The 17,957-nt window shown below is 42.4% G+C and overlaps 1 protein-coding gene across 1 annotated transcript in view; it reads left to right on the top strand.

Annotated features, from left to right (window-relative positions):
* The window catches only part of TGM5 (transglutaminase 5), a 58,527-nt gene extending 41,377 nt beyond the window's left edge, over positions 1 to 17,150 (top strand). Inside the window, exons 7-13 of the mRNA XM_043980566.1 lie at positions 2,711 to 2,849; positions 3,632 to 3,735; positions 3,832 to 4,071; positions 11,989 to 12,342; positions 13,855 to 14,015; positions 15,659 to 15,792; positions 16,997 to 17,150. Coding sequence (XP_043836501.1) covers positions 2,711 to 2,849; positions 3,632 to 3,735; positions 3,832 to 4,071; positions 11,989 to 12,342; positions 13,855 to 14,015; positions 15,659 to 15,792; positions 16,997 to 17,150 — 1,286 coding nt within the window. The remainder of the gene's footprint in view (positions 1 to 2,710; positions 2,850 to 3,631; positions 3,736 to 3,831; positions 4,072 to 11,988; positions 12,343 to 13,854; positions 14,016 to 15,658; positions 15,793 to 16,996) is intronic.
* The last annotated feature ends 807 nt before the right edge of the window (positions 17,151 to 17,957 follow it).

Genomic DNA, 17,957 nt, shown 5'->3' with positions numbered 1-17,957 from the left:
AGCCCTAGCTAAAAATAATTTTTAGAGCAACAGTGGCCCCAGACAGGTCAAGTGCAGGAGGTAGCATGGATATTATTTCCCTGGGCATGAGGTTTCTTCATCTATAAAATGAGAGTGTGACCAGCTGTCCTCTAGAGCCCCTTCCTAAGTTAGACAATAATATTAATATCTACTGCTAGGTGGTAGAGTGGATATAGCGCTGGACCCAGAGTCAGGAAATTCAGTCATTTTCAGTCACGTCCAATTCTTCGTGACCCCATTTGGAGTTTTCTTGGCAAAAATACTGCCATTTCCTTCTCCAGCTCATCAGAGCTCAAATCCAGCCTCAGACACTTACTAGCTATGTGACCCTGGGCAAGTCACTTAACCCTGTTTGCCTCAGTTTCCTCATCTGTAAAATGAGCCAGAGAAGGAAATGGCAAACCACTCCAGTATCTTTGCCAAGAAAACCCAATGGGGTAACAAAGAGTCAGACATGACTAAAACGACTGAATGACAACATTTATATAGTGTCTACAATGTACCAGGTATTGTGCTGTGCTTTATAATTATTATCTCCTATGATCCTTACAACAACCCTGAGAGATAGGGGCTATTATCAGCCCCATTTTACAGATGATAAAATTAAGGTTAAGTGACTTGCCCAGGATCACACTGCTAGTAAATGTCTTGAGGCTAGATTTGAACTTAGGTCGTCCTGTCTCTAGGTCCAGTCTAGAAAAGGAAAAGTAGGAAGGTGGGAAAGGATAGCAAGCAAAAGGGCCTACAGGTGAGCCAGGAGGAGGAGAAAGTCACACAGGTGGGGCATTAAAGAATACTTTCCAAGGGCTGCCTCTACAAGACCTCAGCCCTGGCTTCAGTCTCTTCCATGTTTTCCTTCATATTCCTTATTCCTCCTCCTCTGTTTGCAATAGAATATTTATTTTGAAAAGTTTCCAATGCAAGCTACCCAGGAAAAGTTGTAGATAAAATCAAAGGAACCCTTCCTTTAAGTATTTCATGAGCCTAGCCAAAAACAACAGCCAACAGTGCCAGTGTTGTCTTCATTAAGCTTGATGCAGTGGGGAAAACAATCTGGCTATGTCAGAGGATCTGGTTTTACATCCTGGCTGTCGCTTAAATACCTGTGGGACTGGAGTAAAGTCTCTCTGGCATTCAGTTTCCCTATTTGTAAAAAGACAGAGTTGGACTATAATAAGATTCTGTTATGGTTTGGGTTTTTGAGGTTGGGTATCCTTATCTTGCCTAGGCTAAAAGTACTGGAGCCATTCACAAGTCATCCCACTAGTGATCAGCATCATTTCTGTCCCTGTGCTTCCTGCTCCTTAGGCAGCCACTAGCTCTTTGTGGAAGGAAGGAGGGAAGAAAGGAAGAAGGGAAGAAGGGAAAGAAGGTAGGAGGAAAGAGGGAGAGAAGAATGGAGAGATGAGGAAGGGAGGGAGGGAGGGAATGAAAGAAGGAAGGAAGGAGAGGAGAGAGGGGTGAGGGAAGAAGGAAGGAAGGAGGAAGGGGTGAGGGAGGAAGGAAGGAAGGAAGAATCCCTTCTATATTAAAAAATAAACCAAAAAGTTCCTTTTGTGATTCTAAGCTTTCCTCAGCTTACTCTGGGTTTTAGCACCCCAAACATTCTTACAGAGTCATGCCATGCTTCCATTTTCTGAATATAAAATCTAGGTTGAAATCTAGTTGAAATCTAAATAGGTTGAAGGGGTCCTCGTACATCCATGTCAATCTCTTCAGACAACTTCCTTTCTTCCTCCTAATCAAAATTATTTCTCTTTGTGTCTTCAGAAATTCATTCTTGAGAGCCTCTCACCTCTCTGGGCTGACTTCCCCTAAAGGATTTTAGTCCATTGGGTCCTATCGATCCTTTCTCAGTACACCTTGAAATCTGTTCTCCCCAAATCTAGAATACATGTCAGATGATGCCCAATTCTTCTCTTTCTGAGAGAACCATAGTTGTGTCTCTTGGAGCTGAAGCCTCAATGTTTGCATAACAGCTTAAGACTGAAAGAATATGCATTTAAATAGTACCTACTATGTGCCAGGCACTGTGCTAAGCACTTTGACATGTGGGTCCTGGAGAAAGGAGTGTAAGAAATACAAAACAAAATGAGACTCTTTCAGGGCTCTGGCCCTAAACTGTGATTTTCACATAATTTCAGAGTTTTGAGAAGGGAAAAGAATTTCTATTGTACCTACTATGTGCCAGGCACTGTATTAAGTACTTTACAAATATGATCTCATTTTATCCTAACAGCCTTGGAAGATAAGTGCTGTTATTATCCTAATTTTATAGTTGAGGAAACTGAGGCAAACAGAGGTCAAGTGACTTGCCCAGGGTCAAAACATCTAGTAAGTGTTTGAGACTGGATTTGAACTCAGGTCTTTCTATCAAATCCAGTGTTCTATCTACTGCACCACCTAGCTGCCTTTACTAGGATAGAGACTTCTCTGGTTTCCCCTACTGTTAATGATTTCTCCTCATACTTTATGGAACAACTTGTTTTGTAGCTCTCTGATACATTTGTTCTGCAATATTGTATATTACCATTATCTGTATTAGACTATAAGCTCCATGAGGTCAGACACCACAGCTTATCCAAACTTTTGTGTCTCCCCCAAGCTCTGACATTATCCTCTATACACAATAGCCACTTAATAAATGTTTATTGAATTTGTTTGTTGAGTTTTACTATCCCTTCTACAGTGATGAGGTGCCTTGGGATCCCTACTCGAGTTATTACCAACTTTGATTCAGGGCATGACACAGATGGCAATTTGATTATCGATGCCTATTACGACCACACTGGCAGAATCCTGGAGAATAAGAAGAAGGACAGTGTATGGTGAGCAAATCACTTAAACTCTAAGGAAGACCTTCCTTCAGTTTTTCATAGGCCTGTATTAGTGATCCTCCTGACCCCTCATACACTTGGGTCCCATCCCTAGTACTTGTGGTGGAAGCAATTAGGAACTTAGATGCCTCATCCATTAAAAGCTCATTGCTTCGGAGTCAAAACAGACTATGCCTGTGGCCACAGCATCTTCAGGGTCTGCAGCCTGACTTCCAGCCAATAATACCAGGAAGGAATCTCTCTAAGAGAAACTTTGGAACCTGGGAAACAAGGAGCCCTTCTTGAAAGACTGAAGACCCCAAACCCACCATGTTTCTAGTTACCATTAAGAATCTCCAAGGGGAAACTTCTTTCTGGGCGATGATTGATGGTTTTCATTGAGAAAACAATTTCACCACTACTAAAACCAATGTTAGGAATTATAGGACAACAACAACAATAATAATGATAGCTAGAATTTTTATTGCATTTTAAGGTTTGTAAAGCACTTTACAAATATCTCGTTTTTATCCTCACAACAACCCTGGCAGATAGGTGCTATGGTTATCCCGATTTTACAGATGGGAAACTGAGGCACAGAGAGGTTAAGTGACTTGCCCAGGGTCACACAGCTAATATGTCTCTGGGGTAGGACCTGAAGCCAGTTCTTCTGATTCCAAGTCCAGTGCCCTATTCCACTTTGCCCCGTTGCCTCAGAGGGTGTTGGGGACCTCCAGGGAGCTTCACCTCTTCTTATCTCCATCTAATAATGACCTTCCTGGCTTCTCTCTTAGGAATTTCCATGTGTGGAATGAATGCTGGATGGCCAGGAAAGATCTTCCTCCAGGTTATGGAGGTTGGCAGTTGCTAGATGCCACTCCTCAAGAGACAAGCAATGGTAATGTTTTCCAGAGGAAAGATATTACAAGCAGCCAGATAAATACCGCCACCAGAAATGATTCCTGGTAACAGTTTGCCTCCTCCCCTTCTCTAGGTCTCTACTGTTGCGGGCCTGCCTCAGTCAGAGCCATTAAGGAAGGGGAGGTGGAGCTGAATTACGACACCGCCTTTGCTTTCTCCATGGTCAACGCCGACTGCGTGTCCTGGCTCATCTATGGTGGAAAGGAACAGAAACTTCACTTAGACACCAGTTTGGTTGGCAAGTTTATCAGTACCAAGAGCGTCCAAAGTGATGAGAGAGATGACATTACTGAAAACTACAAGTATGAAGAAGGTACGGCCTAAACTCACAGTCACTTAAGACACTTGTGTTAGGATGTCAGAGAATGTGTGACTGCTTCTCACCAAAATGGAAAGGAGCAATGGCAACACCTGGGTGCCGTGTACCAGAGATGACTTAGGAAAACAGCTGAAATGAGTATCATTTGGTGGTACTATCAATTCCACCAGTATATTGAAGAGAGCCAGATAATGGGAAGGGAGCTAGCATATCTTGAATAAAATCTATCCTTCCACATTTCAGGGTACCAGAGAAGTCAGAACTTTTTTCTTTTTCTTTTATGGGGTTTTTACTGTACCTTTTTTTTCTTTTTCTTTTTCTTTTTTTTTTGTGAAGCAATTGGGGTTAAGTGAGTTGCCCAGGGTCACACAGCTAGTAAGTGTTAAGTGTCTGAGGTCAGATTTGAACTCAGGTCCTCCTGACTCCAGGGCTGGTGCTCTATCCACTGTGCCACCTACCTGCCCCGGTTTTTACTGTACCTTATTGTAAATTTTGGGTTAAGTGTTTGGTCACGGGTTCTGTGTCATCTACTGGCCTTTGGATGTCATTTGTGGCTTCTGCAAAACTCCCCCCAAAATTCCCATTTAATTTCTTATGCCAAGCCTCAATATATCAAAACCCTGATTGGGAAAGTCGCTATGTAGAAAGGATAACTGTATGGAGTGAACAGATTTTATGTAGGGGGAAGGTTGATGGAAGGCATTGTATGACTGCAATATCTGATATTGATCCTGGGATTCTCTTTCCCTATGTCATCTTTATGGTGTTTGTATCACTGGATTTCAGAGTTGAGACAGACTTCAGAAACCATCTGATCTCATCCATACCTAAATAATACTTGAACCCAAAGGGCTCTGTGCTGGTCCAGGGTCATGGAATTTCAGAATTGAAAGGAACCATGGCTGCCATCTTGTCCAATCCATACAGGTGTATGAATATGTAGATGTTATATACATTATATATATGCATAAATTATACATATAACATATATATGTATATGCATATGTATATGTATATGTGGGTGGATAGATAAATAAATTACAGAAGCAATTAGGTGGTGCAGGAGATAGAAGGCTAGACCTGGAGTCAGGAAGACTTAAGTTCAATTCTGCCCTCAGATACTTACTAGCTGTATGACCCAGGGCAAGTCATTAAACCACTGTCTATCTCAGTTTCCTCATCTGCAAAATGGGGATAATCATAGCACCTATTTCCCAGGGTTGTTGTGAGGATCAAATGATGCCTGGCACATCAATACTTAATAAATGCTTACCTCCCCTGTTTACCTGTGACATCCTCCGGATGTGCTTTTTCAGCCTTTTCTTTAAGACTTCTGGTGATAGAGGCAGCACAGGGAGATGGGAAGCTTGCTGGATCAGAGAGCTCAGATTCAAATTTTTCTTCTGCCATTTGCTATCTCTGCGACTTTGGGTAAGTCACTTAAATTCTCTGAGCCTCAGTTTCCTCGACTATAAAATGAGAGGATTGGGCTAGATGACCTCTAAGATTCTTCCTGACTCTAAATGTACCATGCAGTGACAAGTGTAACCCATTACCTTCTGCTGGAAGGACCTCACAGATCATCTAGTAGCCTATTCCACTTTGGGATGGTTCTAAGTCTCAAGAAATTTTTCTTTACACCAAATCTAAACACGTCTCTCTGTTATTTCACACTATTTTTGTCATCTGGGGCCAACAGAACTAATTTAATCCTTCTTCATTTGACAGCCTCACAGATGCTTGATGATAGCTCTCATGTGCCCCTGAATGTTCTCACCTTTGCCCTCAACTTCTCTGTCTCCTTCAAGTAATTCTCATATGGCATAGAATCAAGGCCCAGGCTTCAGAGTAAGCCCACAGTGGGCACCAAGATTGATGGATAAGTGAGGGACAAAGCTTTGACCAGATCCAAGGCACCACTGGCTCTGGATTGTGCCAGATGAGCTCACTCCAGACCTCCTGTCTCCTGGAAAGGCTGACCATAGTGGGCATCATATCTGGTGAAATGCAGAGACTATCCCATCATCAATATAATTTCACTTCCTCTTCATATCTCACCTCCAAGATAGGAAGGAATCTGTAGGGGACCAGTCAGTACCTTATAGGGGTGGGAAAAGAGGTCTGCTGCTCTATCTGACCAGCAGCAACTGAAGGTGACCAGTTCAAACAATCAACAGGCATCTATCAAGCACTTACTTACTCTATGCCAATCACTGTGCTAAGCCCTAGGAATACTAAAAAAAACCCACAAAAACACAAACAAAAAAACAAGAAAACTCATAGTCCTGGCCCTTAAGAAGCCCATAGTCTAATGAAGGAGAAAGGCATGATCCTTAAGGCTGGAGTTAGGACATTATCACTATCTTAGGAGGTCCATGGGATCAAATACCTCAGAGATCATCTCGTCCAGTCCTCTCATTTTACAGAAGAGGAAACTGAGGCCCAAGGGAGGTTAAGTGTCTTGGTCAAGGTCATAGACAATATTGTAACACAGGTCCTCTGATCTTTCTATTGTTTCATGCTGCCTCCGTCTCCACCCACCCACCCCCTTAGTGCTGCTTCCTCAATATAGTATTCTGAAATGGAGCCCAGGAAAATTTATATTCCCGGGCATTTAGCCAGGAGTACATAAATCTATCACTTCTTCCTCCCAGCTAAAAATTAAGCTTACGTGGGAGATGATAAATAGCTAAATGATTTATTTTGATTCTTTCATGTCATCGGGCATCTTGGAAGTATCTGGAAGGTCAGATCATACAGGTAGCCATGCAAATTACCCCTGCTCTTCTAAATGGCCAAAACCCATTCAGAGAAACTGCTCTGTCCAGACACGAAGGAGCCACCCGGGAGGGGCCATGAAAATCAAGGTCATTTCACTTCTTGGCCTCCAACAAAATTTTAAGGACTATAGTGCTGACCTGAGAGGTTGGTTTATTCCAGGGTGAACCTGAAAGTTCTATCCAGTGTGTGTCCCCCAAGACTACCCCGAGTCTGTTGTTTTGTGACTCTTCATGACCCCATTTCCCAGCAAAGATACTGGAGAGGTTTGCCATTTCCTTCTCCAGTTCATTTACAGATGAGGAAACAGAAGCAAACAGGGTTAAGTGACTTGCCCAGGATCACACAGCTAGCAAAGTGTCTGAGGCCAGATCTGAACTCAGGAAAATGAGTCTTTCTGACTCCAGACCCAGCACTCTATCCACTGTACCATCTAGCTTCCCCGACTCTAGAAACCTTCTAAACCACGGATTTCCTGGATTTGGACCTCAAGTCCTGGGGCTGCTTCAGACTGTGGTAAACCCCTCTGTGTCTTCATATGGTTTGGTCTGATAACCTTGGCTCAGAACAGGATAAAGGCATAGATGCCAGACTTATTGATATTGGTGGGACAATCAGGGTTAAGTGATTTCACAAGGTTGCATGGCTAGTAAGTTCCTGAGGCCAAATTTTACTTCAGGTCCTCCTGATTCCAGGGCCAGTGCTCTACTTGCTTTTGGAATTTTCAGATACCACAAGGCAAGGGGGCAGGTTGTGAAAGTAACACACTGAATGACTGAATCAGGGATGGAGTTGAATAGGGGAAAATGTAAACCCTTATACTTGGCTTCCAAGAGCTAACTTTATTAGTACAAGACAAGAAAGCCTGTTTAGGCAATAGTTTGTCTGAAAATGATCTGAGGGTCTTAGTAGGCTTCAAGCTCAATATGTCAATGATGTGTATGCCGTGGTAGCAAAATAAACTAATGAGATCTGGGGCTGAATTGAGAAGCCTAGCTTCCAGAAGTAAGGGGATGTTAGCCCTGCTGTCCTGGTTTTTGTTGTTGTTGTTTTGGGGGTTTTTTTGGCAGGGCAATGAGAGTTAAGTGACTTGCCCAGGGTCACACACCTAGTAAGTGTCAAGTGTTTGAGGCCAGATTTGAACTCAGAAGATCCTCCTGAATCCAGGGCCAGTGCTCTATCCACTGCACCACCTAGTTGCGCCCCCTGCTGGCCTGGTTTGACAGTGTCTGGAATATGGTTTGTTATCATGGACAGTTCTGGGCACTGCCTTTTGGCAAGAACTTTGATAAGCTGAAGATGAAGTAGAGGAGGATCTTGATGTCATAGCACATGAGGATCATTTGAAAGAATGAGGGACAGCTAGTATGGAAAAGAAAAGGCAGAGGAGGACACAAGGCTGTTTTCCATTAGAAGGATGTCCCTTAAAAAGGGATTCGACTTACTCTGACTTCAGGGGACAGAGTCAAAAGCCATGAGTGGAAGATGCAAAGAAGCCAATTTGAGGTGTATAAAGGGAAGATCTCCCCAACAATTAGAGCTTGCCAAAAGAGAAATGGTTTGTCTCGGAAGGGTATAGAGGGGTCCCCCCTTACTAGAGGACTTATAGAAAAGATCCACTTCATGGGAATGCTCTAGGGGGGATCTTTCTCGGGTATGGATTAATCAACAGTAAAAAAGGCATTGGACCTGAGTTTAAATCCAGCCTCAGGCACTTACTAGCAATGTGATGTGACCCTGGGCAAGTCCCTTAACCCCGATTGCTTAAAAGAAAAAAAAAATTTAATAAGGGACAGAGAGGTGGCATAGTGGATAGAGCACCAGCCCTGGGGTCAGGAAGACCTGAGTTCAAATGTGGCCTCAGCAACTTACTAGCTGTGCAACCCTGGGCAAGTCACTTAACCCCAATTGCCTCAAGGAAAAAAAAGCCTAAGGAAAGACATTGGTTCTCAATTCTTCAAACCCTACATACTCATATGATCTGGAACAAGTCACTAAACTATCTTTTGCCTCAATTCTTACCTAGCCCTTAGTCACTGAATAGGCATTGCCTCAGATAAACTGAGACTTTAATTTAGAAAAGCAAAGGTCATCCACTGAATCCTGGGCCATTGCCAGCATGTATTCAGCACCTACTGTATACCAAACACTGTACTAAGAGCTGAGTTTGTTTAAAAAAGGCAAAAAGAAACAGTCCCTGCCCTCAAGGAGGTCACAGTCTAATGGTAACATGCAAACAACTACATATGAACAAGATATATACAGAATAAATTGAAGATGATCATGGAGAGAAGGCTTTGCATCAAAGGGTATTGGGTAAGGTTGGAGATGAGGAGAAAGAGCATTCTGGAATGAGGGATGGCCAGTGAAAATGCTCAGAGTTGGGAAATGGAGTATCTTTTGTGCAAGGAACAGCAAGGAGAGCAGTATCATCATTCCATTCTGACTCTGAAACTGATAACTAAATGGTAATGGGCACACATCTTTATTTTTATTTATTTATTTATTTGTTTATTTATTTATTTTGGTGAGGCAATGAGGGTTAAGTGACTTGCCTAGGATCACACAGCTAGTAAGTGTCAAGTGTCTAAGGTTGGATCTGAACTCAGGTCCTCCTAAATCCAGGGCCATTGCTTTATCCACTGCACCACCTAGCTGCCCCAGGCACACCTTTATTCCATAAAACACAGAACAGGGAGAATATGGGGGTGGAGGCGAAGGTGCTAGGAAAGCTTCCAAAAAAGGAATGATGGGACTGTTTTCTGTGAACCCTGCTATGAGTCTGGGCAATCTCTCTTCCTGCCTGAGAATTCTGAAGCCTCAGACACTGTTTCTCCTGAATTTCTGAGAGTTATTCTATACTTTTCCAATAATTAACTTCTGCAGTCATGAAATCTTTCAGTTGACTCAGCTGCTTTTAAAAGGGTCATCAATTAACATTGGCGAGCTATCCATTAAATTGGAAGGAAAGCAATATGATATACAGCAGAATAAGCCCTGGCTCCAGAGCCAAAAGAGCAGTTAGGTGATACAGTGGATAGAGAGCCAGGTCTGGAGTCAGGAAGATTCATCTTCCTGAATTCAAATTTGGCCTCAGACACTTACTAGCTGTGTGACCCTGGGCAAGTCACTTATCTCTGTTTGCCTCAGTTTCCTCATCTGTAAAAATGAGCTGGAGAAGGAAACGGCAAACCACAGCAGTATCTTTGCCAAGAAAACCCCAAATGGGGTCATAAAGAGTTGTAAACAATAACTAAACAACAACTGGAAGAAATAATAGGACCTGGATAATTCCAATCTCACTTTTGATTCTTACTCTGATTTGTGAAATCTTGGCCAAGTCACTTGTCATCCCTCTATTTCTGCATCTGTTAAATAAGGGGGGGGGTGTGGACTAAATGGTTTCTAGGAGCACTTCTATCTCTGAGTCCTGGCCTAGATGTGTCATACTATGCTATGTTTCTGTAAAATGGGGTGAAGGGGTTGGACTTGATGACCTCTGAGTAGGCTTGTGCTAGAGCCAGCCCCTACCAGACTCCTGAGAGCCTAATAAATGATTAATTATTCAGTGTGAGCATTTACACCCCAGAAATTAGAAACTGCTTACAGACCAGGGCTTGACTTGGTTTGTTTTGTCGATAGTCTAGACTTGAGAGTGATGTCCATTAGGTAGATTAAACTTAAAAGTGTGTCTAGTATACTTTTTCCTCCTGGAGAACTGTTTGTTAAATATTTATCAGCACCACCACCCCCAGTCTCTGAGGTACCTTCTAATTCTAGATCTATGATACAATAATGTACAAGAAGATTAAAAAAAGAAATGAACACTTTCAAAAAATTTATTACTCAGTAATTAGGTTATTTAATGATGATTTAATAAGTAATTAAAACCAATTTGTAAAGAAACTATCTACAGGGTAGCTAGCTGGCATGGTGGATAAAGCACCAGTCCTGGATTCAGGAGGAACTGAGTCCAAATCCCACCTCAGACATTTGACACTTACTGGCTGTGTGACCCTGGGCAGGTCACTTCACCCTCATTGCCCCCCCCCCAAAAGAAAGAAACTATCTAGAAAAGAATAAATGCTATGTATAACTACAATTTGGAGCATACTGAATATTCATATATAAGATGTTGTTAAGTCATTTTTTAGTTGTGTCTGACTCTCTGTGATCCCTGTAACGATTGGAATGACGCCACCTGCTGGAGACTTACTGTAGAAAAGTTCCGCCATGGGGCAGCTAGATGACGCAGTGATGAGGCGCCGGCCCTGGATTCAGGAGTGCCTGAGTTCAGGTCCGGCCTCAGACACTTGACACTTGCTGGCTGTGTGACCCTGGGCAAGTCACTTAACCCCAGTTGCCTCACCAAAAAAAAAAAGAAAAGAAAAGAAAAGTTCCGCCATGAAAGGAAGGTCTTTGAGGGCAAGAACATGCGTCTTTTCTTTGGTGTTAGGAAGTGACGTTTGCTAGTGGGAGGAAGAAGGAAGAACCTGGCGCTCTGACTCGGACTCTCTTCCTGAGGACTCCGGCGGAGAAGGGAGCTAGAAATATGCTCTCCCTTTAATAGATAGGAATCTAGACCTTTCTCTCTCTCTTTACCAAATTCTTATTCTCCTTAATAAATGCTTAAAAGCCTAACTCTTGCTAAAGCTTATAATTTATTGGCAACCACTCATTAGATATTTTAGACAGTTTAGCTAGAATTTTAGCCTTTAACATCCCTTTTGGGGTTTTCTTGGCAGAAATACTGGAATGGTTTGCCATTTCCTTCTCTAGCTCATTTTATAGATGAGGAAACCGAGGCAAACAGGATAAAGTGACTTGCCCAAGGTCAAACAATTAGTAACTGTCTGAGGATGGATTTGAATTCATGAAGATTGAGTCTTGCTGGTTCCAAGCCCAGTACTCTATCTGTTGCACCATCTAGCTGCCCCATATATGACCAAGTTAAGAGTAATAATTTTTGCAGTGTTCAGTTCTTTTAAAGTCACCCTCTACTTTAATAACCTCAAAAGAGATTTTTCTGGTATCGGGGTAGAAAGGACCCAATTTTTTTTCCATTAATATCAGTATTATTTCCCCCAGACCAAGCTGATCTCAATCTCTGGGCCCTGTTCTCTTTTGACCTAGGCTCACTCCAGGAGCGAGAGGTGTTTCTGAAGGCTTTTCAGAAATTGCAGTCTAAAAGATTCCCAGAGAGTCACCGAAGATTTTCTCAGCCTAGAGAGCCCCTACGAGTCACAGAGGAGGGAAACCCAGCCCAGATCTCTCCCTCCAGGTCAAAGGATCTGAGGCTGACATTCAAGCTGGTCGAGCCTGCCTACCTGGGCTTGGACATACATTTCATTCTACAAATTTTCAACTTGGGCCTACAGTTCAAGGACCTTAAGGTGAACCTGAGTGCTCAGTCCGTGCTCCATGATGGCAGTCCCCTGCCTGTGTTCTGGCAAGACACAGCATTCATCACTCTGGTGCCCAGTGAAGGTATGTGCATGCAAGGCCAAATTCAGTTCAAGGGTACTCAACAAGCTTTTATCACATACCTAAGGCATTGTGCTTAAGCAGGTACTGAGGACTTCCAGAGAGAGGTGAGAAAGGGGAAAGATTGCTGGATTCAGAGAGCCCAAAGCTTGGCTCAGACACTTACTCTCTAAGTGACCTAGGGCAAGTTACTTGATATTTCTGGGGCTCAATTCCCCTCATCAGCAAAATTAGAAGGAAGGCTGAAGCTGGCAGATCCACTGAACTTGGGAAGTCTGGCCCAAGTGCCACCTCAGATTGAGGTAATTGTTAAATTTTCAACATTTACACATCAGAAGTTAGCAAGCACTACATATGAGGTCTTAATTTATTGTTTTATTATCTATATTTTTAAATTTTATAGAAAAATGTCAATAGTGAAGATTAAATTTAAAAGTGTGTTCAGTATGCTTTTTTTTTTTTTTTAGTGAGGCAATTGGGATTAAGTGACTTGCCTAGCATCACACATCTAGCAAGTGTTAAGTGTCTGAGGCTGGATTTGAACTCAGGTCCTTCTGACTCCAGGGCCAGTGCTCTATCCACTGCACCACCTAGCTGCCCCTCAGTATACATTTTTAATGCTTTTTTTCAAATGTTTACCAGCACATCCTGGCTAACCAGGTGTCTACACTAATTCCAGTACCAAGATGGGAAGCTCCCCAGAATAGAGGGGACACTTGGCTACCTAAAAAGGGGCACCCCAACCAGAGTTGGAAATGATATAGGACAAGTAGTAGTGAGATTGGGCCCATGAGGCATCACTACACTTCTAGCCTGGGTTAGATAGGGAGATCCAGGCTCTAAAAATTTTAATTTAAATTATATTACATTATGTTATAATATATAATATAACAATATAACAAATGTTAACTTAACAACATAATGTGAATGATATAATTTAATGAAGCTACCATAACAGAATACAATAGAATACAATTAATATAATTGTTAGAATATGTAGAATAAAATATAGAGGTTAGACTACTTGACCCCTAAGGTTCCTTTTAGCTCTAAATTTATGATCCACAAACCTGACCGAACAGATTTTAATCATGCCAGGGCATCTGATAGAATTTTTAGGGTGTCAGGACAAGCCAATACTATTTGGTCCACACCTTCAGGAAAATGTAAAAGGTTATATGCCCACAAATTGGCAAGCCTGATTGACCTCTGCAGGTGTGATCCTACTTCTGTAAGATGGTGCAGCACCTTATCAACAATAGAAACCTTGCCTTAGCTGGGCTCACACTGAGTAAAGAAGACATCTATTAGAATGTTAGCCAGAGAAGCCCCCGTCCCCAGAGATGCCACTACCCCAGCCCAACCTAGAAAGGATCCCCCGAATATAGAAAGCAACCCCCCCCCCAGACAGGAGGCCCACTGGAAAGTACAACTTTGTCCCCTGAGACAGTCCATTAGTGGCCCTGTGCAGACTCTAAGATGCTCTCACTATGCCTCTGTCTTCTTTCCTTTTAGCAAAGACGTATCCCTGCATAGTCCCCTATTCCCAGTACAGCCGGTTTCTGTCACCAGACAAGCTGATCCGGATCAGCGCCCTGGGAGAAGAGAAGAACAGTTTAGAGAAGTTCCTGGTTGACAAGATCATCAACTTGGAACTCCCGAGCATCGTGATTAATGTAAGGAAAGGCTTGACAAAAGGACATGCGTTTTGGGACAGAGACGTAGAGAGGGTAGAGAGCAGACAAGTATCGCTGCTTAGGTGGGGAGCCTTTGGCTTTCCCAATGTCCCTAGTTTCAATCAACCAATTAATTCAGTTCCTACCACAGGCTAAGCTGGGGATAAAAAGACAAAAACAAATCAGTCTCTGCTTTCAAAGAATTTTATTTCTATTAAGAGAACTAGCATGTATACATATAAGCAGGGGTGGCGGAGCCAGCTTTAACTATCAAGAGCTGATTGCTAAATTTTCACACCTCAAAAATCAACAAATGCTACACATCAGCCTGATTTGTTGAGTGTTTGTTGTTGTTTGTTCATTTTTCAGTTGTGTCTAGCTCTTCATGACCTTATTTGGTGTTTTCTTGGCAAAGATCCTAGAGTGATTTGCCATTTCCTTCTCCAGCTCATTTGACAGATTAGGAAACTGAAGCAAATGGGGTTAAGTGACATGCCCAGGGTCACATAGCTAGTGAGTGTCTGAGGCCAGATTTGAACTCAGGAAGATGAGTCTTCCTGACTTTGGGCCTATCATGCTATGCACTGCACCGCCTAGCTGCTCTGATTGTTTAGACTTAAGAAAATAATGTCAGGAAGTCACTTAACCCTGCTTGGCTCAGTTCCTCATCTATCAAACAAACTGGAGAAGGAAATGGCAAAATATTCCACTATATTTGCCAAGAAACCCCCAGAACGGGGCCATGAAGAGTTGGACATTACTGAACAACAACATAAATATTAATTGGGGGGGGGGTGTTAGTGAGGGAGGATGGGAGGGAGAGAGAAAAGGAAGGAAGGAAGGAAGGAAGGAAGGAAGGAAGGAAGGAAGGAAGGAAGGAAGGAAGGAAGGAAGGAAGGAAGGAAGGAAGGAAGGGAAAGAAAGAGAAAGAAAGAAAGAGAAAAAAAAAGAAAGAAAGAAAGAACGGAAAAAGAAAAAGCAAGAAAGAAAGTTAATACTAGAGAGCCAGTCTTATGTAGTAGGTTGAGGACTGGCTTTGGAATTAGGAAGACCTGGGTTCTGCTCCTACTTCTGCCATACTATATGTGGCTATGGTAAGGTCGTTTTTAAAAAAAAATTTTTGCAGGGCAATGAGAGTTAAGTGACTTGCCCAGGGTCACACAGTTAGTAAGTGTTAAGTGTCTGAGGGCAGATTTGAACTCAGGTCCTCCTTAATCCAGGGCCAGTGCTTTATTCACTGCGCCACCTAGCTGCTCCTGGTAAAGTAATTTAGCCTCTTGGTGGCCCCCAAGCCACTCTAGAGACTACACTGGATAATTACAGATGAGTTGCTGGTCTTTATTTGTAGAGGAGGTTCCCTACACAATCACAGGTCCAACAGAAAATAGGATAAAAATTCAACTTGAAAATTGCCAACCATTCAAATTATATGTTAACATTCTGGCGACCCTCCTATTTCCCATTTGCATTTGGCCCTAGGTGGAGAAATCTGAGTGAAGCCCTCTGGTTCAGGAACTCTTTCCTATACCCTGAACTATTTTTCTGTGAATCCCATCTGTTCAGGGGAAGAGCCTGATAGTTCAGTCTTCAGATATATTTCTTTTCTTTCACAACTTCCCCAAAATTTTGGTTTCTCTGTTCAGGTTCTGGGAGAAGCCATTTTGGGCCAGACACTTACCATACAAGTGATATTTGAAAATCCTCTCTTGGAGGAGGTAGGGGATTGTGTGCTGACTGTGGAAGGAAGTGGTCTGTTCAAGAAACAGCTGAAGATCATGTAAGTGAAAGGAGTCCCCAGTCCCCTGACCCAGAGGCAGGTATTTTCAATAGCAACATTGTTTGGAGCTTAGTATTTTGTTCTGTTCTGGACACTGGTTCTCAGAGTAGGCGGTCTGAGTGCACTACAGAAAGATGAAATCAGAGAACTGAGAGACTAAGGGCTTGGATACTTCACAACTCTGATCAATGAAGTGGCCCATGGAAACTTAAATATCCATATCGTCTATATCTATATCTATATCTATCATCTGTATCTATATCTATTTCTATATCTACATCTATATCTTAATATTAATCTCATCTATTTCTCTAGATCTAGATCTATTTATATCTATATTATCTATATCACCTGTATCTATACACACATATATTTCCACATTAGTCATGTTGTGAAAGAAAAATCAGAACAAAAGAGAAAAACCACGAGAAAGAAAAACAAAACCAAAATTAAAATAGTATGCTCTGCATTCAGACTCCACAGTTCTTTCTTTGGATCTAGATAACATTTTCCATCATGAGTCTTTTGAAATTATCTTGGATCATTGTATTGCTGAGAAGAGTTATCACAGTTGATCATTATGCAGTGTTGCTGTTACTGTGTACAATGTTCTACTGCTCACTTAACTAAGCATCAGTTCATGTAGGTCTCAACAGGTTTTTCTGAAATCATCCTAGCTCATCATTTCTTACAACACAATAGTATTCCATTACCCGCATCTACCACAACTTGTTCAGGCATTCCCCAACTGATGGGCATCCCCTCAGTTTCCAATTCTTTGCTACCACAAAAAGAGCTCCTATAAATATTTTTGTACATGTGGATCCCTTTCCCTTTTTTATGATCTCTTTGGGATATAGACCTAGTAGTGGTATTGCTGGAGCAAAGGGTATGCATATAGCAAAGGGTATAGCCTTTTGGGCATAGTCCATGGAGACTTTAAAGGACTAATGATGAAGCTTGTCTTCTACCTCTAGGCAGAAAAGTGGTGGACTACAGGCGCTGAATGAGGAATACATTTTCAGACATGGCCAAGGTGTTGCTTTGCTACTCTATAAGGGGGAAATTGTATGTGTGTAGTGGGGAGATCCTTAAGATATGAAACTGATTTTTTTTTCAAGTAGCACCAATTAAAGATTGAAAAGAAAAGAAAAAGAAGGGGCTTGTGGGGAATCAGAATGATGCTTTCCATTCTTTGCCTTAGGATTGGAAACCTCAAGCCCCAAAGTAAGGCTAGCGTCACTATTGAAACTGTCCCCTTCAAGATCGGCGAGCGGCAGATCCAAGCCAATCTGAGGAGCAACAAATTTAAGGATATCAAAGGATACAGGAATGTGAATGTTGCCTCCGAATTATAAAACCTCTGTGGCAGAGCTGTTTATCTCAGGATGCTGCTGAGCCTTGGTGTGAGAGGTTAAAGTTCAACAACTAATCCCCAGCTTTCCCTCCCAAACACACGGGACTCTTCTGAGCAGCCAGAGGGGGACACTGGATATCTCACTTTTTACCATTTTCTCATGTGTCTAAAGGCTCTCCGTGCCTGTATCCTGACCCATCTCACTGTGTGCTGTGGAGCATGCACACAGATCTGAAAAGGAAGACCCCTTGGGACTTTGTGATTCGGCCTCCTGGTGGCCAGGTGGAAAATAAGAGGCCCTGAGCAGCTTTGCCCTTTGTAGTTGATCCTCCCCTACCAATAAACATTATTATTGTATTTATTCTCTTGTGTTCTCTATCCCTGCCACTTCCCAGTCTATCTTCTTCATACTTGCCTTCCTGACAGCACCTCGTCTACAGAGTGTCCCAAAAGTCTTAGTGCATCAAGAACTTAAAACTGCACCCTGTACGTCGCTTTGTTTCCAGGGTTATCTTCTTGGTTCTGCTCTCTGAACCCAAGGTAGAGGTGACAGAAAATTAGGGGAGTGCCACTAAATTGAAATAAAAAATCTCAGTCATAAATCTGCCCTGGGATTCACCTGGGTTCTTGAGTAGATCCAGTGGGGGATGCCCAACAGAGGAGCACAGCTTCAGACTAACCTGGGCTACTCTGCTTATAAACTTGGCACTATTTGTTGTGAAGCAAGCAAAACACAGTGAGGAATTCATGACCAGGGAAGAAAGAGAAATAGGAGAGGCTATGTTGTAAAAACAAGGTCTCAGGAAAG

This window comes from Dromiciops gliroides, chromosome 2 (assembly GCF_019393635.1).
Source record: "Dromiciops gliroides isolate mDroGli1 chromosome 2, mDroGli1.pri, whole genome shotgun sequence".
Classification (NCBI taxonomy): domain Eukaryota; kingdom Metazoa; phylum Chordata; class Mammalia; order Microbiotheria; family Microbiotheriidae; genus Dromiciops; species Dromiciops gliroides.
Note: the sequence above shows the minus strand (reverse complement) of the source record. Positions and strands in the feature narration are given on the sequence as shown.